The sequence below is a fragment of the Filicampus tigris genome, chromosome 11 (genome assembly GCF_054856515.1).
Source record: "Filicampus tigris isolate MCC_2025a chromosome 11, RoL_Ftig_1.0, whole genome shotgun sequence".
NCBI lineage: Eukaryota > Metazoa > Chordata > Actinopteri > Syngnathiformes > Syngnathidae > Filicampus > Filicampus tigris.
In genome coordinates, this window is record NC_141227.1 from 3,742,584 (window position 1) to 3,768,371 (window position 25,788).

General features: G+C 39.2%; 2 protein-coding genes across 3 annotated transcripts in view; one reads left to right on the forward strand and one right to left on the reverse strand.

The window, feature by feature from the left end:
- The window catches only part of pdzd8 (PDZ domain containing 8), a 50,758-nt gene extending 46,962 nt beyond the window's left edge, over positions 1-3,796 (reverse strand). The window contains exon 1 of the mRNA XM_086044698.1: positions 2,719-3,796. Coding sequence (XP_085900824.1) covers positions 2,719-3,605 — 887 coding nt within the window. The 5' untranslated portion in view covers positions 3,606-3,796. The remainder of the gene's footprint in view (positions 1-2,718) is intronic.
- Positions 2,836-25,635, forward strand: edaradd (EDAR-associated death domain). 2 transcript variants are annotated; one of them, XM_086044699.1, is made up of 7 exons: positions 2,836-2,939; positions 9,741-9,867; positions 18,852-18,913; positions 19,275-19,317; positions 23,545-23,624; positions 24,739-24,787; positions 24,945-25,635. In XM_086044699.1, exons 2-7 carry the CDS (start codon positions 9,834-9,836, stop codon positions 25,337-25,339), a joined length of 663 nt encoding a protein of 220 aa, XP_085900825.1. In that variant the 5' UTR covers positions 2,836-2,939; positions 9,741-9,833; the 3' UTR covers positions 25,340-25,635. The 2 variants fall into 2 exon arrangements, with proteins under 2 accessions (XP_085900825.1, XP_085900826.1); XM_086044700.1 differs by having other exon boundaries at positions 2,838-2,939; positions 23,557-23,624.
- The last annotated feature ends 153 nt before the right edge of the window (positions 25,636-25,788 follow it).

Here is a 25,788-nt window from a genome sequence, read left to right on the forward strand (position 1 = left end):
TGATGAACCTGTGTATCCACTTTTTGTGAATCGTTTTACTAAGTGTGTGCCATGAGATTTTTTTTCCGATGTGAAATGGTGCCTTGGCTCAATAAAGGTTTGCAAACACTGACTACTGTCCCAATAGATAATCAAATCATTCAGCTTCCATACTTCATTGTGGCTGGGATGTCAAACAGTAAATATTCAATGAGATTTTATACTGCCCAAAGGACTAAATAATGATCAACAAATATTTTGATGCCCTACGACTTTTGTATAGTACTGGATATATGTATAAAATGATAAGCCGTGTTTGATTGTTTTTTGTTTAAGTTTTTTCTTCAACTGTTCTCTTTATCAGCAGTATTCTAATTAGTATTGTTATAGTAATTGTTTGAATTGAATAAAATACAAATAAAAAGAAAGCTATTGTTCCACTGTTTCTTTAACTGATGTTTTAAGTTTTTGCCATAGTATCATTTCAGTACGAGTATTGCAGTACTTTATGCAACTATAGTATTGAAGTAAAATGTTGGTATCGTGACAACACTAATAGGTAAAGTTATTTATTGAATTGTAGCATGTTTTTAATTAAGCAATGAACGGCACATGCAACAACATGCTATTCGACTTATACTCCAATACGACTTATATATGTTTTTTTCTTCTGTATTATGCATTTTATGGCTGGCGTAACTTGTACTCCGGAGCGACGTATAGTCCGGAAAATACGGTATTTATTTTTATCCGTTACATTTTAACACCAGTATCTGTTTTTACTTTTTACTCTATACATTTTTAAAACAGGGACGTTACTTTTGTTTTATATGATGCATGACGATTAAAAAATAAATTAGACCTATGTTCATATCTCCATCAATCGTATGAAGGGTTACACCCGGTCCCGGACATCCCAGCTTGTGATTGGCTCTATATCAAGCTATGACATCACCCGAGAAGACGCTAATGCTACCTGCTACAGATGATCATTTAATTGGAAGGTGAAATGATCGACGACGTGGAGTGTGTCGACAATATGGGCTCGACTCAGAACGAGCCAGCGCCAGCGAGTCAGCAGATGGCTGATGCCCACCCATGGCCTTGCCTGCGGAAATGTTCGTATTGGTCGGATCGAAGAACGATTCTTGGCGAATGCATAGTGTCCTATGTAGACCTAAAGTCCACGCGCTTGCCGCCTACAAGAATTCCCCGTCCAATCTGAAAAAATATATCGAGGTAAAGCTAAATGATTACGCTGTGGTTAGCTTGGCCCTGGTTAATGACTTTAGTTTAGGATAACATGCTGCAATAGCGTGGTCGAGTCTACCATTTGGTTCCATTTGATTGCGCTCGGGAAGACCTTGACATTTTGAGAACCATTGTTATAGTCTATCAATTCTATATCTTATTTTAGTCATGATATGGAAACTGTGTGCATGTGTGTGTGTGAGTTATTCTGTGTGAATGAAACAGCAGTTCATTAATAAAAACCTGATTTCGTGAGGTGGGTCCACCTGCATGATTCATCACATCACAGTTAAAACCAATTCAGTCAGTTTATAGATTGTGTTAAGTGACGACCTTTCAAATTTAATAGCTTTCAAATTATATGACATGAGGAGGAAACAGGGTTAGTGTATTTCTAAAAGTGGGTGAGAGAGTTTTGCATCGTAATAAGTTTTTGGGGTAAAACTCGATCACATTTTTGGACGCTGTTGCTAACGCGAGTTAGCTGTGCCACTGCATTACCCACAATGCTTCTGTTTGCATCACGGATGCCCGGATTACCACTACTGTGCATGTGCGTCACAGACAAGGCATACAGCCAGCAGGAGAAGCGCAACATGAGGCAGTTTCGAAAGAAAAACAAAGCGGCAATTGCCGGCAAATGAATAAAACCATAAACAACTCTTCGACTATTAAATGAATTGCCGACGTCGTTGTGACTAGTCGATTAATCTTGGCATATCTACATGGGCTGTCACTTGCATAGCGCTTTACTACCTTTGGTACTCAAATCGCTTCACACCTCAGGTACCTCATGAAGAGGGCCTTGAAAACATAATCACATATTAAGCCACAATCACAATATTGAAGGGAAAAAGAAACCGCAACTACATTACTTTACAAAATTATTCTGCCGTAGCAGACATTCAGGGTTATTTATTGTTTGAATTAATATTAAAGAGATACTCCACATATGTACGCCATTCGCAGCAGTAAAAAGTTAATATTGCCTGTAATTATTTTGCATCTGATTTATCAAATTCAGATAAAAGCATACAATCCCATAAGAAAATTATTGCATGTCTTGGCAATATGCATATTGCATAGGATCTACATTTTTTCGAGATTTTGTGCAGCCATACTGTTGCCATTTCTGGTCGACACCTGGCAATTGTTTACGATGCATTATGGCATTGTTTTTCTTTGAGTCCTCCTCATTGTCAAATGTGTGTCTATTGTCCAGCGGTGAGTTTACAACACATTACTTTGCTGGACACAACATGAACCATGTGTTGAATGTTTGCATTAAAGTTAAATATAATCAATATAGTGGTATATTTTTCAGCTCATACATTTTTCCAAGCTAAACTAATTAAACTACCATTGAAGCCACATGTAAAATTAAAGGCTTACTTTAATATAACATCTGAGCAACAAAACACGTGTGCTATAAGAAGTGTATCAGATGCATCTAAATCATAACACAGACAATGCTAACTAACTACCTACCTGATTTTGTAGTTGGGTAATGTGTGTTTCTTTTTGATGACCCGTTTGAGTTGGTTGACGATGATGGAGGTGAGCTGAGGAAGGGGTCTGCCTTCAAACTGGGATTTGACCTCAAAGTCCACCAATGGGTCCTCAAGGAAGGAGAAGGACCAGTGGGTGAAGGGCACGCGGGTGAACTGCAGCCGCAGTTTGCCCACTACGCGTCTCATTTTAACGAACAGGTAAGCAGACTTCCAAAACACCAACTCCACGTCAATGGCGAGATGGAAGCCACCGTTGTACTCAATGTCCACCTCAAAGTTGAGTTCCTCCGGCATGCCGTCCTCGTTCAAATGCACCGGCTTCATGAGTTTGGTCGTCTTGAAGACCGGAAGAGAATTACCTAAAGAAATATCTCGCAGGCTAAGACCCTCAAGCAGCCGACCTGCTGTCTTGGTTTGCAGCAGCTCCTCAAACTCTACCTTGATCTTTTTGGTGAGCCAGTGTCTGACCACAGGAGTGTCCCGAAGCTCTCTGAACAGGAACAAAAAGATTGCATTGAGGAAATGACAGGTTTCGGGCTTGTCCGCATCAGCCGAGTCGCTGTGCACAGGCGGCGACGGGTGTTGTTTTGGGCTGCCGCCGGTCACAGTCGTTTCCTGCTGTCTCGTTGAGGCGGCCTCTTGCGTCTTGGAACCAGCAGAGGCTGTACCGTCCTGCTGCTGCAGCTGGCCTGGATCGACATACTGGGAATTAAAGTAATCCTTCAATGCGTTATCAGGCACTACTTTGGCGTACTGCTCGGTCCTCCCGATAGGCTCTGGGCTCCTCCGATAGATCAACAAGAACTGTAACATCAACGTAACGACGGCTCCGGAGAATGCAGAAATTAGTATTAGGTAAATCATTTCGAGCAGCTGCCTCGTGGCCCTCTCGGAGTCAAATTCTATTCATAATCAATGCTTTAGTCGTGTTAACAAAGCAAGTTCCACCTGGTCGCTTTCGAAGCTGCCATATCATCTGCTTCTTTACGGAGCTTGGGGATCTCCTCCTGATTGGACAAACGCCCTGACGTCACTTGGCGTAATGACGGAAGTAGGACGTTTTTATTTTGTGGCGTTCACGGTAAACCGGATTTGCCGGACTTATATGCGAGGGAAGCCCTTTTCACGGGCAACGTCTATTCCGAATCGAACCAACCGAGATTTACGACCCCGAGCCCGACGCACAGTTTTAGTTTAACAAACGAGTTTGATCATAAAGAGACGAATAAGCAAGGCGATTTGAGGAACGTTCTATCTCAGACCTGCTGTAATAACACAATGACGTAGAAAGCGCAAACGAAGATAGCCCAGGCAAGTGCATTAGTTGGGCTGTCGGTGCCCTGCTGGCACAGGTACTTTTGCCAGTGCCACTGATTTGACACCCAAAGTACGCCGTTATTCCTTCCCCCCTTCTTTTTAGTGCACGTGAAAGCCATGTTTTGCCTTTTAAAAAAATCAACGACACATTTTTAATCAATTAGATTTGATCATTATTACGCGACGCTTGGTCATGAGGTCGTCCCAGATGACGTCATATACTACAAGTCGCACTGCTCTTTCGAAGTTTAGCCGACGCTGCACGTACTGTTAAAATTGGTCACTACTCGCTCCGTTTTTATTGTTTAATTAAAGTAATCCCACGTAAAGCCAGGGATATAGTAGTGTTTAATACAGAAAACGTACACAAAACATGTCTCGTAACTTGATAGGTCTTGCAGATACGGAGTCCGAGCCCTAAGGTGAAGTCCGATGGTGGCCGACCTGATATAACAATTTTTCGTGGCCCTAATTTTATTAATTTTTTTCTTTGTGTACGTATGTGGGGGGTGCGGCTGGCAGGTAAATGGATACATACAGTTACTAGTTACCTATTAACAAATGTAGTTAGTAATGTAACCCAAGTGCCATAATATGTTTAATTACTTTTGTATTATTACAATACCAGATATATTGAAAAAATTCAATAAAAGGAAAATAGATTAAAACAATATGTTTATTTTTATATATTTCTCTGGTCTTTTCAGTCTTATTGTTGTTAAATATGCTTGGTTTTTGGAATGTTGCAGAGATGATAGATGGATGGATGGATGGATGGATGGATGGATGGATGGATAGATGGATAGATAGATAGATAGATAGATAGATAGATAGATAGATAGATAGATAGATAGATAGATAACTTCATCTTGTGAGGGAAAGTAGATTTGGTAGCTTCATAAAGTTAATTTATCAAAGGTAGAAATGAGGGAAAGTAGATTTGGTAGCTTCATAAAGTCAACTTATCAAAGGTAGAAAAGAGAGAACTTCACCCCCGCCTCGGCCCACACCATCCCCCATCTCATTCAAACACACACGTTCTGTGACTAATACATGACGTTAACCGCAAAAAAAAGTTTGTATTTTTTTTTTTTACTCCCGGTGACAAATTTAGCAGATGTTATTGGGTGGGTGATTCGTGATGAGAATTAGTGAAGTATCTACATACAAGCTGGCTGTGGGCATAAGGGCTGGCATGCTAGCTCTTCGCACTCCTCCGTGATAACAACAGTCCGGATGATTTTGACAGTTCACACATTTCTTTGTAAATATTATTTAAAATGAATAAGTCTTGCAGTGAATAGGATCCAAAACAGTCACCATCCATTCTGTTCGAGTCACTTTTGAAACTGACTGCGCTAAAACCCTGCCCTGTCTCAGTCATTTAATTGTTGGCCAACAACAACAACCTATACTTGGGATGACCATGGAGATATATTGTGACCAGTTATCCATTTGACTCCGCGAAATCTTGTTTGACCAACAAGTTTGAGAGCGGCGAGGATTCGACTGTGTCGTCTCTGTCCCCACATTGAAAATGTAATTCGGCAAAAAAATCCACATTTTTATTAACTGTACCTGTAATCTGATTAGTTTTTTTTCACCAATGGTAACGGAATCCTGTTACAGTTTTTACGTAACACTGGTACACGTATTTCGTTACGCCCCGAGCCTGAGCAGGATGAATAAATACACTCAATTAAGTGAAAATCAACCCAAATATATTTGTTTCCCTGTATGCGAACCTGTATCTGTTTTTTATGTCTTAATGGTTCAATTACGTTTTTTTTAAATCCGACTTGGGTCGCTTTCATGTGTGGTTGTTATCGTCAACCGTGGCTCCTCTCCACCCCACCCTGTTGACCTGGGCCCCCTGGCTTCATATCTAAAGCCAACAGTCTTAAACTTGGGTTTTAAAATGGACAGTAATCTTAAATTGGACCAGAAAATTAGCGCTGTTGTAAAGTCAAGCTTCTTTCACCTTAGACAGCTGGCTAAGGTAAAGCCCCTCCTTTCCCATCAGCACTTAGAAAGAGTCATCCATGCCTTTGTTACATCTCGGCAAGATTACTGCAATGCACTTTATTTTGGAGTCAGCCAGTCCTCCCTCAAACGTCTCCAGTTGGTCCAAAATGCTGCTGCCCGCCTACTAACTGGAACTCGGAAGATCGAGCACACACCAATTCTAGCCTCCCTTCACTGGCTCCCGGTGCATTTCAGGGTCCAATTTAAGATTCTCCTATTTGTTTTTAAATCATTAAATGGCCTCGACCCGTCGTACCTCTCCGAGCTCCTCCACTCCTACGCACCTTCCCGCAGCCTCAGGTCTGCGGACCAGGCGCTGCTCGAGGTGCCGAGGACCAAGCGGAGCCTCAGAGGGGATCGAGCCTTTTCTGTTGCTCGTCCTTCCCTCTGGAATGACCTCCCATTGATTGTTAGGTAAGCCCCCTCTCTGTCCATTTTTAAAACCCGGTTGAAGACACATTTCTTTTCTCTGGCTTTTGATCAGACCTGAAATTTTCGGCTCTTTCCAGGGGTCAATTGTATATAGTGTTTTATGTCAATTTATTGGCTTTAAATATTTATATTTTTATTTATATTTTATATATTATCTCTCTCTCTCTCTCTCCCTCTCTCTCTCTCTCTCTCTTTCCCTCTCTCTCTCTCTATATATATATATATATATATATATACATATATATATATATATATATATATATATATATATATATATATATATATATATATATATATATATATATATATATATATATATATATGTATATGTGCTTTGTTACAGCTCTAGCTGTTATGAAATGCGCTATATAAATAAGATTGTATTGTATTGTATTGTATCTGATTTTTTGCAAAGCGACCACAATCTGAATGGCCAGATCACATATATGCGTTCTTGACGTTATCGACAGGCATATAATGCTTGATTGCCCATGAATCTGCAAAGTTGTTTTGAGTATTGGCTTTACATTTGACTTAAATTTAGTTCCACCTGCAGCACAAAGCATAAAGTGGACATTGACTGTGAAAGTAGTAGCCACGCAGACGACACTATTTCTTTATAATCACTCCTCTCTAGATATGAGATGATAAAAAGATAAGTCAGTAGCCCCGACACGCTGGAAAATATTTACTTCCGTAAACACTAACGTTGTGAGTGACGTCGTCTATTCCTCTGCGCATGCGGTCGCATTGGGGACGCATATGTTCACGTACAGAAGGTAGAAAAGCGCTATACAAATGACTGCCAAGCCCAGCCCATTACTAGACAGACAGAGGTTGCATTTAATGTGTAATGTAAGCATTCACACAAGAAAATCAGATTTTACCCAAAAATCCGAACCGAGCATTCAGACCTGCAGTGTGAACCTAGCCTATCACTTGGTCAGGAGTTGATCTATTGAATGGGCTGCACCATGACAGAATAGAACTTCATTATATCAGTTTAAATGATGGCTCAAGTATAACTAACTGCTTAAATATACTCAAAATGAGTATTTACTCGGCCAGGTAGTGAAATGTCTTGCTAAATGTAACAAGACTTTGTTTAGACAGGTTGAAGTTGAATTCACTGCTTTTTAAAATATGAACTTGGGAACTTGTACTGTTTGATGGGCCATGTACTTTGTTAGTAATGTTATGGAATGAATGCTACATTCACACAATCACATACAATCATAGTCGTGCACATGCACATTGTGTCGCGGGTATAGCTGATACATGCGGATACATTGACGCAAACATGTATTTATAGAAACGCCCATGCACACTGTGCGTGTATGAGCGTGGTTATTGTTAGGTTGTTGTACTTTGTATGTATTGAAATGCGGAGCTGGTCATACCGCTTATGTGGTGGACCGGTCCGCCTATCCGCCTATGACAGACGCCCATTTTGTAGGCCATAAATGATAAACAGGAAACTTTAAAAAAAATAGTCAGACTAAGCATATTCGGAAGCCCATTTTTTTCCGTCTATGTAATCGTCTATTTTCCCGGTTTGTCTTGTTTGATCTCTTTCATGAGAGTAAATCAACGTCTCATAACGCCTCAATTGTCTCTGTTTTTTTGGGTTGTTGTTGGATAGGAATTTTGTTAAAAAAAATAAAAAAGAAAGAAAGAAAGGAAGCTGCATTTGAGATATAAAAGTACAGTAAAAATCATGTGAAGCTAAGATTTTAAAAAAATATAATAAAAAGGAAGCAACACCAACATGTACACACATGCAAAGAATGTGTGGCCTCCTCAGTTCCCTGAAGCTGTTCACCTGTGAGTTTCCTCACCTGCCTCTGTCCTCAGGAAGTACCGTAACAACTGTAAACTATCACACATCAGAATTTGCAAGAGCACATGTGGGGTTAACAATAGCTTTATACTAGAATATTCTATTGAGCACCATCTACGATACAGTATTGTCTGTTTCCTGGTCCCATTATGTTTGCTCCTACGTCGCTAGTCTTGTAATTAGTCAAAATATTATGCTGCATCCCTGTTCAGAAATGGTCCATGGTAAATACCGTATGTACAGTATACTGAGAGTTTTTCGTCACTTACTCTAGACTTCTGCTACACAATAATACATTTCACGATGACACAAAGTTAAGTGTCATGTCACTTTAGGAATGTAGGCAAAGATGCACCTGCAATAAGATGTCTAGTGCTTTTGCTCATACATTAAAACATATTTATGTTTACACTCTTATTTTTCTAAACACTTCACGAGTGATTATTGTCATGAGTGTCTTGATATACAAGATTAGAATTTGTGAGAAGTGTTTGAATCTAAATTATGAAATACAATACAGCATCCTCAGTTTACATCTGAAGGTTACACAGCAGGATTGAATATTTGCTTTTGGCACAAAAAGGCATACCCAGTTACTGCAGGACGGTACTGTCTTCTTTCATGTGTTTCATTTGATCGTGTTTTTCGTACAAATATGTACAAGTACATATGTAATTACAGAACACCGTCATCGAAGGTGGACCCCTTGTAGTGGATACTTAAATGAACTTTTCCTCGTAAAGCTTTGTGCAATTTATTTTTGGGTTTAAAATTATTAATTAAAAATTACAAACCCTTGCAAAAATTAAGGAATCACCAGTCTGCTCAGAATTGGAGTTTCCATATTTTTTTCATTCTACTTGGTCTAAAAATGTAACTGTTGCTGACTACTTATTATTGATTTATTTAGTGTTTCTTTAAGACAGAAAGTTGCCGTTTGAAATGACTTTAGTTTTGAGTCATGTCTGTGATCTGTGACCCACAAATTAAAACAACTGAATGAACATCTGAGACTGGTGGTTCCATATTTATTTATTTTCTAGCCAGGTGTTGTATATTGGCATATTTGGTAAACAGTGGATAAGCAGTTTGGATAATGGCTGGATGGATGGATGGATTAAGAACAGACCGGAACAGGATCAAGTAAATTAAGTGCTAACACTCAATCAGTATTGCTTTCTTTTACTATTTATTGTTTGTTTGTTTGTTTGTTTGTTTGTTTGTTTTTTGGGGAGCGGGACGTGTCCCACCTCAAGTCTCTTTCTTCAATGCAATGACGAATTCAATTGCCTTGGGAAGTCTTTTGCGTGAAGGTCCCTCCCACTAAATTAACATTTTCGAGCAGCACTTGAACGCAGCATTAAATCTACTTGTTCTTTTTGAAGGGTGTCTTTTTCTTAAGGTGCCGCCACCGGCTGGCATCAACATCTTTAAAAGGCATCGAGACGCTGACCTGGAGTACTTGAGAGGCTTCAAAAATGAGCACTTTGAGAGCATGTAAAGAACCATTTGGTAAGTACCTTAAATCAGTTTTACATCACTCATAAAATGTTTTAAGTAGTTGGGAAAACGTGGTTTCTTCATTTCCAACTCATATTAGCATCACACTGTAGCACGTGATGCTAGTGTTACCTGATGACACCCAAGATAGAGGGAGTCTTTTTTGAGTCATTTATTACATTACACAGAATATATATATACAGCAATTTACTTAAGTTCAGCTTTAATATTTCTATCTATCTATCTATCTATCTATCTATCTATCTATCTATCTATCTATCTATCTATCTATCTATTCAGCACTATCTACAATATACCGTAGCATATCTATCAAGTAAAAAATAGTGGAAAAGATCATTGTTAATCAACAGATGAGTAGAATATGAAAGACGTGTAAATAGCAAGCTAAAAATGTTATACTGTATGTGAAAATAAAAACTATAATACCCCTTTTGTATTATTAAAACACTGTCCAATGCAGTTCAAAGGTCTGGGGCTCGATCCTGTGTGGAATTTGCCTGATCTCACTGTGCCTGTGTGGGTTTTCGCTGGGTTTCCTTCCACATTCCAAAAACATGCATGGTAGTTTGATTGATCACTCTGAATTGCCCCTAAGTGTGATTGTGAGTGTGAATTGTTGTTTGTCTTCGTGTGCCTTGGGATTGGCTGGCAACCATTTCAAGGTGTACCCCGCCTACTGCTCATAGACGGTTGGAATAGGCTCCAACACACCCGCGACCCTCGTGAGGATAAGTGGCTTGGATAATGGATGGATGGATGGATAAAACATTGTCCGACAAGCAATAACCCAATGCACATAATAATGCAAGAGGTTCTGGGTTTAGGACAGAATCCCACTCCAACGTAACCAAATTTGTACTTATACTATGCACATTACACTAACACTGTAATAAAAATCATAATTACAGAATTGTATGAAAAATTACAGAAACATATTGCTGCCACACCCGAAACAATATCACGTTTTAGTGTAATTTGGTTCACTTATCATTGCGATGTTTTAACGAGATAAGTTATCACTTGTTAAGTTTGAATTTGGCTTTCTTCTTTGTCGGTGTTTAATGGCAATTGCCAACCCTTGTGTTGCATTACCACCATATGTTGCTTCCTTTGCACCCATTAGTAAATCTAGACTTCTCCAGTTGTCAATTATCTTTTTTTTTAATCCAGAATTTTAAGCGCTTGTTTGTATAAACATATTACGGGGTTTGGAGAACTCGAATTTGCAGTGGCCAAGGTGGGTAGACAGTAATTCATATGAGGTATAAGGGAAGACATATACATTTGTGCAGGTACTTTCAACGTGATTTCTAAAATCCATAACATTTGCTAGTGTAAATTTGAGGACTGCACTCACCTTATCAATGTGATGTTTAAACGTGAGATTGGTTTCAACTAGCTCAACTCAATTTATATTCATTTACAGTTTAAATGTTCTGTCCAGAAATAAAAATGTCAGGTTCTATGTGGGATTCATTTGTTTTGGCAAGAAAAAAACGTAGCTACAGTTTTGGAGAAGTCCTAAATGGCAGTTACTCAGCCAGTTTGAAACATTTAACATGACCTTTGTAATGTGTGCAGCAACCTGTGAATGGTCTTTACTCTTCACAAAAATCACAGTACTGTATCATCTGCATATATAAAGACCTCGCAACCACACACTTGACACACAGATGGTAGGTCATTTATACAATGAGAAAACAGAATTGGACCCAGGAATGAACCTTGTGGGATACCTGTGACAAAATCTTTCAAAGTAGATTTTGTGTTATGTATTTTTACACACTGAGATTGGTTAGCAAGATATGATTCAAACTAATTACATTGTAGAAGTGGACTGGGAAAATTAAAATAAAATTGAACATTCTAATTTGTCCCTAGGTATGATTGTGTAATTTTCTTGTATTTTTCTCAAAAATAAACAAATGATGTGTCTTAATTTAACACATTTTAATCATATCCAACCGAAAATCAAGTACTTTTTTTCAATGTGAGTGTAAATGTTTGTTTGTCTGTGTGTGCCCTGCGATTGGCTGGCAATCAATTCAGGGTGTACCGCACTTATTGCCCGAACATAGCAGGGCTCCAGCACGCTCGTGACCCTTGTGAGGATAAGGGGTTTGGATAATGAATGGAACTTTAGACTGGAAAATATTAACCATGTCAAATTTTTGAAGATTAAAAAAATGCACCAACCACACCCCCAGTGTCCATGAAAGACCCTAAAGCCGTGCATGGGATGTAGTAGTTGACTAGAGTTAAGATGAGAAATTAGCTGATCTGCCACTGTCTTTTCAGTAACCTTGGACATGACTGGAAGAATGCTTATTGGTCTATAGTTTGATACTGAATGAGGCTCAGTTCTCTTAAAAATTGGAACAACTGCTGGCTTTCAGTATCAGGAAAACTCCCCTGAGTGAAAAAAATATTTACAATGGGAGTTATAGGTTTGGTCAAGAGACAGGAAAGTTCCTTAATCATAACAGTCAATTTCACACACATCCTTGGATTTTAGTGAATCAATTACTTTTGCTACCTGAGTTTCAGATACCGGTACTCTAAATTAAATAATGGAATAGCCAAGTTTATTCGCTATAATTGCTTAAGTGAAGGAAAACTTAATATTAGCTCCAGATTCTACATAGTAATTATTTAAAGCTTCATCTCCAACCATCGTTTCATTTGTTAGAGCATTATTTATCCATAATTCAATCTGTTTTCTAGAATTATTTCCTGCCATATAATTTTTTAAGTTTGCGTTATTATTTACTATTATTTCAAGAAAGTAATTTGGCTTGCTTCCCCAGTTACCGTATTTGTTGGACTATAAGCCGCTATGTTTTTCATGACCATGAGGCTTACACAAAGGTGCAGCTATTATGTGGATTTTTCTTCCACCGCTAGGGGCGCTCTATCCGGAATTAGAATCAAAACCAAGAAAAAAATCAATGCAAAGAAGAATATCGTTGCTGTCATGTGAAAAACATTTATCTCCATTTTTTTTCATTTTCTTATTTTTGGCTGAATCATGTTTCCGCGTTACAAGCTTCACATTAAAGTGAAAATTTAAAAAGTTTCCAAAATTGGAGTGTTTTTCGCAGGACAGCAACGATATGCTACTTTTTCTTTAGCAGATAGAACACGGATGACAAATTACCAAGGGTTAATTACTTTCAAATCCTCGCCCCTTCATCATGGAACCCACACGAAGAAGTTCATTTGATGCAAGTTTTAAGTTGAAAGCCATTGATCTTTCTAGCAGCAAAGTTACTGCCATGTTAAAAGGCACAGTTAGGAAAAAAATCTGTTCAGGTACATACGTGTACATTTACAGTTCAAAATCGTTCTGTAAATGCAGTAAATATCTAATTTTTCAACATACATACCTGCGACTCATAACCCGGTACGTCTTATATCTCTTTTTTTCATTATTGTTTTTTTTTTATATGGAGTGGATGTGACTTATGTAAAGGTGCGGCTTATAGTCCAGTACTTTATTTCTTAATGACCCAAGTCCAGTCCTATATCCTGAGCAAAACAAAGAAATTTATTCCGGTTCAAGTCACTGCCAGCAGAGCCCAATGTGTGTCTTCTTTTTAAATCTTAAATCTATTTAAACACTTGGCCTTGTTATTTTACATTATTATTGAAGAGCAGACTAGTGGTATAGTTGGTTACTTTGAGTTATCAGATACAAGAAGGACTCCTCCAGTGAGCTGAACTGAAAAGAAATACTTTATGTTTTTTTTTTTTAATACAAACTTTATTGAAAACGACCATTCACAGGAATCGAAGGGAATGGGGCTCAAGGTTACCTTCTTAATATAAACAACAGTCTTCTTCGCTTTGTTTGACCAAAAGTGGAATTCAAATTTATCAGGATTTAATATGCTAATTTTCACATTTTAATATGATGAATATCACATTTTAACATATAACTTTCAGTTCATTTAACTATGAATGTGTGATTGAGGTACCATTTTAAATCAGTTTGGTGATTGTTAGGTATCGGTGTGAATTGTTGATTAATCATCTCTTGAAGCAATCGAGGCGCAACAAAGTACACTATTTGGCAGCAGACAACAGTGGCACAGTTACACAAAGATGGCGGACACTTTTCACCTAGCTAGTTTTATCATGGCAACAGTTGGAGCATTTGTTCCTAAGTCCACATAAATCGCACTTCAACCAGCGTCCTAACCTGGTGTTTAACCTTAACTTTCACCTTTTTCTGTTCCTTTTGAAAAATCAGTTATGACAGGGTGTATGTGTTGAACAAACACAGTCAGTGATTTACCAATTACAGGGTGCAGTGTATCGCAAATTAAAATTACGTACCTTGTAGATGTCTTTCTTCTGAACTGTTAACAGCAGTACAAGGGAAAAAAAACAAATGTCCATTGATGCTGGCTGTTCATAATTTGTGCTTAATAGTTTCATAAGAGACATGGGTGGTCAAACAGGAGACTCGAGAGATTCACTTGCCTGGAATTATAGCCCATAAGCAAAGTATTATACTTTGCTTATGGGCTATAATGTGTTTTTTATTTCATCTCTTGAATGTCATCCTGAGCGTGTTGCAGCATGTCCTTGCATTCCCAGAAAGGGAGAAACAATGCTCAACTGATCAAGGGTTTAAAATGATCTTTGATCTTGGTGTTCATTCTATTTTTTGCTGTACCTGAAGTGCAGTACCACCCAAAGCTGCCATGTTTTTTGGGGTTTATTTATTTTTTTTAACATATTTTATCCATTTTTTTAAACATATTTTATCCAGAAAGTGTTTTCTTGGTCCATTTGAGATTCACATGGTGGCCACATTTGTTATCCATAGAAGACTGGAAGGGTTGATCCAGTTTATGTTGTTGGCTTGAGTCTGATGTGATACCCATTCCCACGAATGTATTGCCTGCTAACGTTAATGGAAGAGGAAAATGTTTTACATGTCTTGTGATAGACCTACAATTACGCTTCTTCCTTTCAAATGATAACAACCACTCTCAACTTTACGTAGTGGAAGTGTCGAGATAGTTTGAACCAAGACAAACCACACTGTTTGCTGTGAACACAAACAGTTGCTCGTGACATTTTTCAGCTGCATGCATACTTAAACTAATGGATCTAGGACAGTAGCTTTATCATTTTAGAAATTGTCTCTAATGGCTGCCTGAGTTGTCCACCAACCATGGCCTTTGTGCTTCATATCACGCCTCTCCTAGTCACTCTGCACAATCGCCCTTACTTTATTTTAACAAACCATATGCCAACAACCATACATTATGAAGATAATGTTTTAAGTTGATGACTGACAGTAATACACTATTCAGGCAGAGAAAATTGTGTTTTTAAGCATTTGCATTTTGGCTCTGTAATCTGAGAGAAAAATCCTTTCTGACTACGTGCTATGTCATGGAAGAGAAATTATCAATCAATCCATCCATCAGTGTAGCTGTGTTTAACAATCACGGCAAAGGAGAACTGAGTCAGTTTATCTCATACGAGAGGTTGCATTGTTGCAAATTAAACACTATGGGTCCTATTTTCATTCATTCTTAAGCACAAAGCTTGGTACACAGTACACACATACTGATAAGCAGGATAATTTGAACCTGATTCCCCCTTCCAATCTAATTTAGCATGAGCCCAATTACTGGCTAATCTAAAAGATTATCTTGACCAATTATATTGTGTTTTGGGGTGTGCTTTGAGCTATTCTTCCTCCCCAATTTACTCGGAAATCAGCCAGGGCAGACAATTGTAAATGTTAAATGTGTTCAATATTCACACCCACAAATCTTTGTTTGTGTGGTGAACACTGAGTTCGACCAATCAAGGTCTCAATGATGAGTCGATTGGGAAATGACCTGGAGCTCCTGCTTTTTACAGGACCCAAAAAATAATCATCATAATAATAATAATGCATTTTATGTGGAAGCACCTTTCGAGACACTCAAGGGCACTGTGCATCAATCAAACAACAATTACAACAGAATCATTCAAAAGAAATAGAAAAATAAATAGATTCAACAAAATACAATTCTGTGGCGTTTCAGCAAGCAGCTGATCTTAAATAGGTGAGTTTTGAGTTTGGGATTTTAAAGTAGCAAGAGAGACTGAGTTGCGGAGGTCAGGTGGCAAAGAGTTCTACAGCTGGGAAGCAGAGAAGCAGAAGGCCATGCTTCCCATGGTGATGAGACGGGCAGGTGGAACATATAGGTGGATGGAGGGGGAGGATCGGAAGGCGCGGACTGCAGTGGCGATTTGGAGGAGGTCAGACAAGTATGAAGGGGCAAAGTTGGGGATGGCTTTGAAGACAAAACAAGCATCTTAAACTGAATTCTGCATCTGACTGACAGCTGGTGAATTTTTTGGTGGTCAGGGGTCATATGATGGAAGGAGGGCTTTTTGGTGATGACACATACAGTGGAGCTCTGGACCAATTGAAGCTTATGGCAGGACTTAAGAGGAGGGAGTGACAGTAATCGAGACGGTAGGTGACAAGACTGTGGACCAGGATAGAAGTGGAACAAATAGCTACTCTATTTGCTAACTTGCTAACTGGTTGTGTTGAGTGTTTGAATTACATGTTTCCCAACGAGGAGGAGTTTGCCACCTCACTATAGTGTACAGGTTGCCTGGCTTATTGTATTTCGTCTTCTACTACTACTCTTTGTTTGTATTTTCCAGCAGCCTGGATCACGGGCATTTAAAAATAACCTGGACTCACAGTGGCCTCTCGTGGCTTAATTCAAAGGGCAGCCATCTTTGATTGCCACTGTCACTATCAACTTATGTTCGGTTTTAGGTGAAAACAGTTACTAGGGCCAGGATCCCTGCATGGAGTAATCAGAGCCCCGCAAAGAACGAACTTCTCAGTATAATGGATCGTGACGTACAGAGGTTAGGTTTACATTTCACAGCGACAGTCTGTTTTTCATGGTTTTGACATTTGATACAGGTGAATCTTTGAGTAGCACTTGGAGATGCAGTATACCTTATGAGAGAAAAAATGTATAATCACATTTTTACCAATGCAATGTGCAAATAGAGCTTCTCCCAGACTTACAACCGTACGGTACACACTGTGGCATTTTCGCAGTGGAGACATAAAACAATGTGAAAACACCAGAGAAAAATCAGAGTTAAGTTAAGCGGAGTTAAGTGCGCCTAGATCAGGGGTCGGCAACCCGCGGCTCCAGAGTCGCATGCGGCTCTTTCATCCTTATCTTGCCGCTCTGCGTGCCTTGGGAAAATAAATTATAAGTGTCCTATTGAACTGTATGTTATTTGCCTCAAAAACGTATATCATGTCTTCTTGTTGAGTCAAAGTTTTTAACTCCTTTCTTCAGACCTTGTGCAATTTCGGTGATTAGCATTCACCTTCTCCAGAGACGTTTGACAGCAATTGACATGTCTTGAGGCAGCCGGCGTGCTCGGAAAGCCCAGCGACAACAAAACTGCACAATATCTGAACAAAGTATTTTATTTGTGTTTGTTCGTCTGTTTAATTGTAGTTGTAAATTGTAAAATTATTATGATCTCGAAATATTAAAATAAAATTGTATATCGTCGCTGTCGGCCGACAACCTCGGAAGTCCAAATATGGTCAAATAAATTTTTTTCACAAATCGATTCTAATGGTCCGTCCCTACTTCGACTGTAATTTTTTGTTCAATTCTAGCCAATTTAAAGCAGTGAAAATAGCAAATACTAAAATAAAGCAAAATATCACGGCCGCAGGTGTGTGCGACACAAAGCGGAATGCGGAAGCCGTGTGGCATAATGGCCGCCCTGCTACCGTCTAGTAGTGTTTTGTCTTCCTTTTTTTTTTTTTTTTTTTAAGATAATAACGAGTGAAAATAGTAAAGTTCACTGGAGTACGTAGGCTTGTTTGTTTAATACTGTATGGATCGATGAGATGCTCCTCAATTGTGTGTCGTGAGGCAAGTCAGTTTCATTTTGATATGGACTTCATAGACGCGGTTTGCAATGAATATGTAATACGTTAATTTCAGATGTCAAAAGGTGTTTGCGGAACCCAGTGTTTTCTTTTCTGAGGAAAACGGGTCAAAATGGCTCTTTGGCTCTTTGAGTGTTAAAGGTTGCCGCCCCCTGGCTTAGATAGTGACAATGCAAGACGCCGATGACTTCTTGCTACGGCGTGTAGGCAGCATTACATGTCCAGTTTATTTTTCAACGTCTGTTGAATTGAGTTGAGTTGGGTTGAGTTGAGTTGAGTTGAGTTGAATGCCCTGCGACACAACACTGCCTCTCTTTGGTCAGTCTTGGTACAATGCCAGACATCTGGTTTAAGAGAGACTCACGATTGTCTGTGATACACCACACAATATGAGAGCTGGAAGAACACGATTTTCTCCCTCGTCATGTGTGGGGTCTCCTTTCAAATAACATTTTGTTGCTAACTGTCCCATTTGCCTGCACTGCGTAGGGGAAAACAATGATTTTGTCATCTCTTCCCCTTCTAGATAGAACTTGTTGCAAAAAGATTGTTTTATGTGCACTCCAACCACAAATAGGTCATGAATATTCAGGACAAGGGCGGACTCGGGCAGTTTCATTGGTCCATTGTAACGTGTTCGGTAATTTCATTGACTATCGGTAAATCTATAGGCAACTTGGAGCTCGACAATAAAATTCATTCAGCGTGGAAAAAAAGTAGCTCCTTATGGTCCGGAAAATATTATATAAATATAAATAAATAAATATATATCCTCTATTTTTTTTTATCAATAAAGAAACATTGAATTTTATTCATGTTTTTTGGGAGGATAGAACAGATTACTGGCATTTTTATTTTTTACAACAGGGAAAAGGGATTTCAGATATGAGTAATTTGAGGTACTAGCTTGTTCAGGGAACAAATTAAAATGGTATCTCAAGGCACCCATGTAACTGCAGTTCATGAAATGTGTTATAGTTGCCACACACCTAACAACCCTCCCTGTGTTTTGAAGCGGACAGAATCAGCTCAGAGCCAGTGGAGGACACAGACACCACCACCTTTGTAGCAGAATTTGTGAGTACTTATGTCATTTATTCTCTCCTTTAGCCTTGTGTGTCGACTGTCTGTGTCTTAACTGTTCATTTTCTTGTTTGCTTTATGCTGATTTCCCTTTGTTCCCTCCTTTGCACTTGTGTCTTTTGGTATTATACTAAGAGATGTAGAACTGTAAAACCGCTGCAAGCACATCAGGGTTCACTGAGGAACAAGAACAAGTTCCAGCATGCTGTTTGCTGTCTTTTCACAGTTATTTTCTTCCATAGTTGCGGGCTTATGTGTGTCAGGCTGCATTTTAAGCTTCCACAAAAGGGTTCTTTATTTTTAGCCCTCTTTATTTTTCTATTATTAACTGACCTTTCCTTTTTTTCTGTTTCAGTCTTTAGAAGCCAATTACCCGGTGCAAGTCACTGATCCTAATGGTAAGTATGTTACTCTAAGCACATACACTGAATAATGAAGTCCAACAACTCTTGGCTTTGGGAAACTTGTTGACCTCCAATGCATTAGAATTCTTTAGCTATTTCATCATTGACTATGGCAAATAATTATTATAAGGGCAATAATATTTCAGTCATTTTCTATATCGCATATTCAATTGTTCCTTACGAGGAGCTGGAGCCTAGCCCTTACTCCCCCTCAGCACACAAACACACCCACACACAATAGTGATGGCAATGCTTTTAAAATATTTTAAAGTTTTAAGATGATGATGATTATAATACATTCAATTAATAATTCAGATGGATTGCCCCACGCTGGTGTCATATTTATGAATGAAATACACGACCACCACTCAAATCCGCAAAGCACCATCTGCCTGCGTCTCGATCAAATACACTAAAATCGCGTTAGACCACCTGCACTTCAAATGAGACCTGTTTTTTGAGAGTCTAAAATCTAGTCTACTGTTGTAACCAAATTTGCAGATGCGCTGGGGGTGAGGCAGCAACGCCCAGTGAGGTGTAGAGCATCTAGCAAATGCATAAACATGCCAAACTAAACCATTGTCCCTGCACAAAAATGACAATGCACCTGCTTTTGCACCAAGCGCGGAGTATTTTCTGTCACCAAATTATCAAGTTCGTCGTGGGGGAGTCTGTTTTGAGCGCCGGCACGCCCAGATGAGCGCAACAAGGCCCCAAACAGGCTAGACTAGACTTGCGCCAACACGAAAATGTAGTTACACACGTTTTTACACCAAACACATGGGCGCCAGTCTACCAAAATAGGGCCCTAAATGTGAAATTGACCTGCGCAGTGGAACCGGAAGTTGTACTGATCAGGCCGTATTTTCATTCCCAGTGCAAGTGTATCGCAAAGCGCAATCTAACTGTGTGCATGGGCGTAGTTTTCTTTCTTTTGGTATTTTATTAGATCTTCCACAGATAGAACTGGACACAACGGGCCGCTTGCGTTGTTTTGTGAAACGGAGCCGAGTCCCGTGAAGTTGTAGTTCCCTCATTTGCATTAAAATCAGGGCGGTCGAAGCGCATGCCGTGCTTGACATTGCGGAAACAGACTTGCTGGGGTCCGTGCATGACATTGGCAGGTAAACTGCAAGATGATCACCCTTGCGGATGATGTAGTTAGCCGCGCATGTGACATGAGCATTTGGAGACTGCCTACCCATGACCGTGCGACCGTGTGTGACTCCCCCCAACCCTCCCAGAAAAAAAATGTGGGCCACATGGTCAGGGTAGTACTATTAAGATGATAATGATTATGATTCCTTCAATTGTGATTCAGAAGGATTGTCCCACGTGGTTTATGAATGAAATAGCACACATGTCCGCGGAGCGCCGAATCTGTCTTGCTTTGGAGCTTAGTTGGAGATCTAACAATTGTTTGAGGTGGTACATGGTGTAACTTTTGAGAACCACTGACTTAAAGCATAACCCATAAGTCCCACAGAATCATGTTGTAATGCATACCATCTGCTGTACATTCAAAGGTCCAAAGCTAAGAATAATCTTCCACATACCGGTAACAAGTTCACCTTTGAGAGATTGGCAGTAACAGGCAGAGCACTCTCCACATGTCATTCAACACCCATGTTTTTAAAGGATCAAATAATATATTATAAATATGTTACTGTAAATATGAAATAATGATTGAAACTAAAAGTATTATGATATGAATATGCAGGGCTAGTAACGGCTCTGACAGAGCCACCGCAACTTGGCTTGATGACCGCTCAGAAAGGCATAATGTGGGACCCTGGTAGTGCCACCCTGTCTGCTGACGGTTTTTACTTTCTTTTGGGGGCGTTTCGCCACTCTGTTAAGCCATTTCATCTTACAAATCTAGAGTAACCTCAAAGTCTTGCCTCTACCTTCCCACTAGCCGCTATTGCCTTGGAAATAGTACAGTGTCAGAAGTACTATTGTTTATGGCTTAGTGGGCGGATGGATCCAAATACCATTTGGACTGCAACACGTGTCAAACCTCCAACGGAGAATTTCAGAGGCCTAATCTTGAGGAATGAAACGTTTTGTGTGGCCCGAGGTGCGAAAGATGAAGTCCACGTAGCGCTGTTAAATATCATATTTTTTCTGCCAAGTTTAGAGGGGAAAATACAGATATTTTAATGACAACTTTCCGGCCCCCGTTTTTAATATAGTAGTTTGGGATGTTTCATCATGGGTGCAATTATTGAGGTTGTATTCAGTCCCCTTCTGATGTCAGCACAAGGGTTCCAAATGTGAATAGCACAGTCACCGTCATTCACTGGTGGCAACCGGTAGTTCATTTCTGGCTTTTCTCATCAACGTATTGACTACTTACGATCAGGAGTCCGGCGCTGACTAATGCCATCACTTTGTCTGACTTCCTGCCTCACCCATTCTGGTATGTGAAACTTGATGCTGCTTGAGTGGTGGTGGGATCTCAATGGAGAAGACTGTAGAGTCTTAGAGATTACAGATTAGACTGACTACTCTATTTCATCCAGCCATGTAAAAGATAGACTGTAAAATGATGACATCGGTCCTGACATTATATTGTATGGCAGAGCTTCATTGTTAGCTGCTGGTGCAATTAAAATTGTTGCGCCAATGAAAGGTACAAAACAAAAGAGTATCAAATACCTTGCAAGGCAAACAATGAGAAACAAAAAATAAAATCACAGTAGTGCTTAGGAGCAAAAGACTGATGGAAAACTGGCGGGACAAGTCAAACAAAGAACATGTAGCAGGTGTGACGCAGGAGACTCCGCCCACCAACACTCACTATGGGGACTGGGAACAGAAAGAATAGGCACAAAAAAAAATTCCAGACTTTTATGATTATCAGACATTCATGGTATTTACCCTGCTAGACTTTTATTTTTGCAACATCAAAGGAATTTGTCAAAAAACATGTTTTTTTGTGTGCACATGAGAAGTTTTCTAACAAATATGTTCGTGTGTGTTCATTTATGTTTATTTCAAGAATAACTCTTTTAAAATAATTGTTCTGCTGCTACTACAATGTAATGTTGTCTTGCACACTGGCGGAGCCAGGATTTTTTTCCTTGGGGTGGCCAAGGATATCTCAGTGGGTCCGCACAACAAAACAATCATTTTACAAATAAAATGTCTTCAGAAAACGCTGATAAAAATTCATTGTTATAAAAGCAGAGAAAGTTGAAAACCCTCATGGCTCACTTAAGTCGCATATGGGAGCGCTTTGCAAACATACTCAACGAACACACCACCTCCACAAAGGCTAACTTCAAAATAAAGCTTACCAAATAATCAGAGCTGGGCACTTGACCATTTTTTGCCGGTCCGGCTGCGACCCTCCACCCTTGACCTGGGTACCCTTACGGCCGCGACCCTCCGGCCATATTCATAAACATTGTCGGCCTCCGCCCCGATATTTATATAATAACACAACAAAAACCGAACATTTAAATCAAATACATAATACTCACCCGAGATGCTGATTATTAAATGTATTAATGTGTCGTACTTGGTTTTCTCTGACCAACCTTGCTCGAGCCCTCTCGGGCAAATTTCAAATCTGACACGTTAAAGAAGCGGTCCCATTGCTAAAATTGTACATTTCAAATACGTTGGTGAGTGCAACTAAAAACTCTGGGAGGTTGGATTACATTAGATTAGATTAGATTAGATTAGATTTGATTCGATTAGATTTGATTGGATTGGATTCGATTGACATTGCAGCTCAGATTGAAGTCTGACTGGACACAAAAATATATACAGTATGTACTGGGAGCAGTACAGCCAAGAAAAATGCTATGATATGAATAAAATACATATCATTTCATGAAACAAATTTTAGATTTCATCTTGTAAATGTAGGTCAGTGCTTCTCATAATGTTTAGGTCAGCAGAGAAGGCTTTGCTGGCCCTAGTATTACTTAAAGAATGTGCTACTGTATAGCCAGTTATATTTTGGATTCTTTATCTTACTTGAACCCGCATCATTTAATGTCTTGATTTAATTTAGAGTTTAGAGAAGGCAATTGTGGTGGACCAGCCAGTGGAAATTATTAGTAAGGGGGAATTTAGAAATACACTCAAGAAGATGAAAAATGGAAAAGTACTTGGTGCTGACGGCAAAGCTGTGGAGGTACGGAAGCAGGAGGGTTGGCCGTCTATTTTTCTGACCAAGTTGTTCATTAGAATTATAATATGATGTAGTATCTCCCGCAGATGCTGTAACACTCCACCTGAGTTCCGTGCCTTCTGGATACTTGAGCCCCTCCCACAGAATCAGGCAGGTCAGTATTAGGAGTATTACCGAATCGTTTACATCATAAGGTATCTTCCACCCGTTCAGTAACACTTCACAGAAAAGTAGCAAAATGTTCTTTTTCCAGTAAGATTGGTGTTTGTCACTCCATGGTTTATATTGATAGATGTCAGTGCTCAATCTAACAATGGCACCTACTGGCAGAACAGTATACAGCACTTTTATTAGACCACCACCCAATGTAACTGTAAGGTCCGTCACACCTTCCCTAAACAAAAAGGCTCGGTATAATGAGTGTTAATACACCAGATTTTTAATTTAAATGGAGTCGATAGTGCTGAAATATAATTAGTTTGTTGTTGAATTTTCTACTTCACTGGTTTACAAAAACTAGGAAAAATGGTCAGCACAATTTAGAACAGCACATTACAGTACATTACATCCCTGATTCTCGATTATGACGTCAAAGTTAGTTATTCACTTGCGTTACTGAACCGCCCCAAAAATATGTACGTATTTTACTGCTTGAATATTATGCTTGATTCATTTTTGACTTCTCAGAGAAGCTCATTGAGTCTGCTCATATTTGGGTATAGCTGTCCTGATTTTTATTTATTAGTTGTAACTGTAAATTTCATATTGCACACCGCACATTATACGCATGCAGACATGCAGAGAGTAATTTCAGTTCAATTTCCTGATTCCTGTTCAAAATGGCAACACGTTGAGAACTCGTTGAAGAGTCCACATTAAAGCACTTCAAGATGTTGGATGCTCTCTGAAGATATGTGAATAAATGTGTCAAGCATTGTATATGAAGGTCTCCTGTTGCATCAACTATCTCCAGTCCTAATACGGTGTTTAAATACCCCAGTTTTCTATAAAGTTGATATATTTGCATATTTCCCCACGGTTGCAAAAAATAGACAGGTCAAATATACATTAATATATCTGGGAAATAACTTTATAGTGGCCAATGGCTTTTTCTTGTGTTATCTTAATTTCCACAATGAAAGTATTGAACATCAAACGTTATCTAAGCTGTAAATGATAGGAATTGAAAAAGTCTTTCATACCTCTGTGCAAAGAGAAGAAGAATTTGTATCTTTCAAGTTAAATCTACTGTGTGTTTTCTGTTACAGCCAGTGAAAGATGCGGAAGAATGTACCTGCCCAACATCTACGTCACCAGGTATAGCATTTCTTATGAGTAGTGAATTCAAACAAATAGGATACAAGATGAAAATAAAAGCGTAAAATAACGATTTCTTCTTTGACCAGCATTTTCCAATCCAGCCTATTCATTTCCTATTTATATATTATAATCCTTTTTGTATGTCCGTGGAAAGACGACTACCCCAAAGAGCTCCAATTACAGCTAAACAGCCCTTGTGAAAAGTGCTGTCATCCTGCACCTCCTCCCAAGATCAGTGACCTCCTGAATGACAAAGATCTTCTGGACTTATTGCGACTCAAGCTGGATCCGAACCACTGCACCGTGAAAAACTGGAAGAACTTTGCGAGCCGCTGGGGGATGAGCTATGACGAGCTCACCCTGCTGGAATACCGGACCCAAGGTTCTCTGTCCCACAGCCCCACCCAGGAGTTCCTACTGCGTTACAACCAGAAACCTGTCACTGAGCTCACTGAACTGTGTCGCTTTTACCAGCGAATCGACGTGCTGCGATTGTTGCAGAGTTGGATGGAAAAGGATTGGCCATCGCGCTGGCAGCAAGCAAATTAATTTCTTTCACTAATTATACGCTGGCTCTTTTCCCAGTTTTTTCCTTTTGTTATGATTTTTCTCATCCTGTCTGATTGGACCACAATATTGTTTGCCACCTTTTATTGGGGTGCAGCAATAACAAAGAGATCAACAGATTCATCTTAAAACTTTTTTTTAAGGAAATTATTGAGAACCAAATAAGATTTCTGAAACCTCTGAATTTTTTACAATGAGCTTGTGTACAGAGGTAATTCTCCCAAGTGAATGACTCATACTGTAGTAAATAACCATTAAAAAGAATAGCACATACAGTATATCTTAAGTTCTTCATTGCACCTGATTTCATCCTTGGATGGTATGTGAAAGTTATATTCACATTCAGCGTTAAAATTAATCACTGCAATTGCTCAAAATTGTCATTGCAATGTTGGTTGGAAGCAATTTTTGAACGTCCAGAATAACACAAT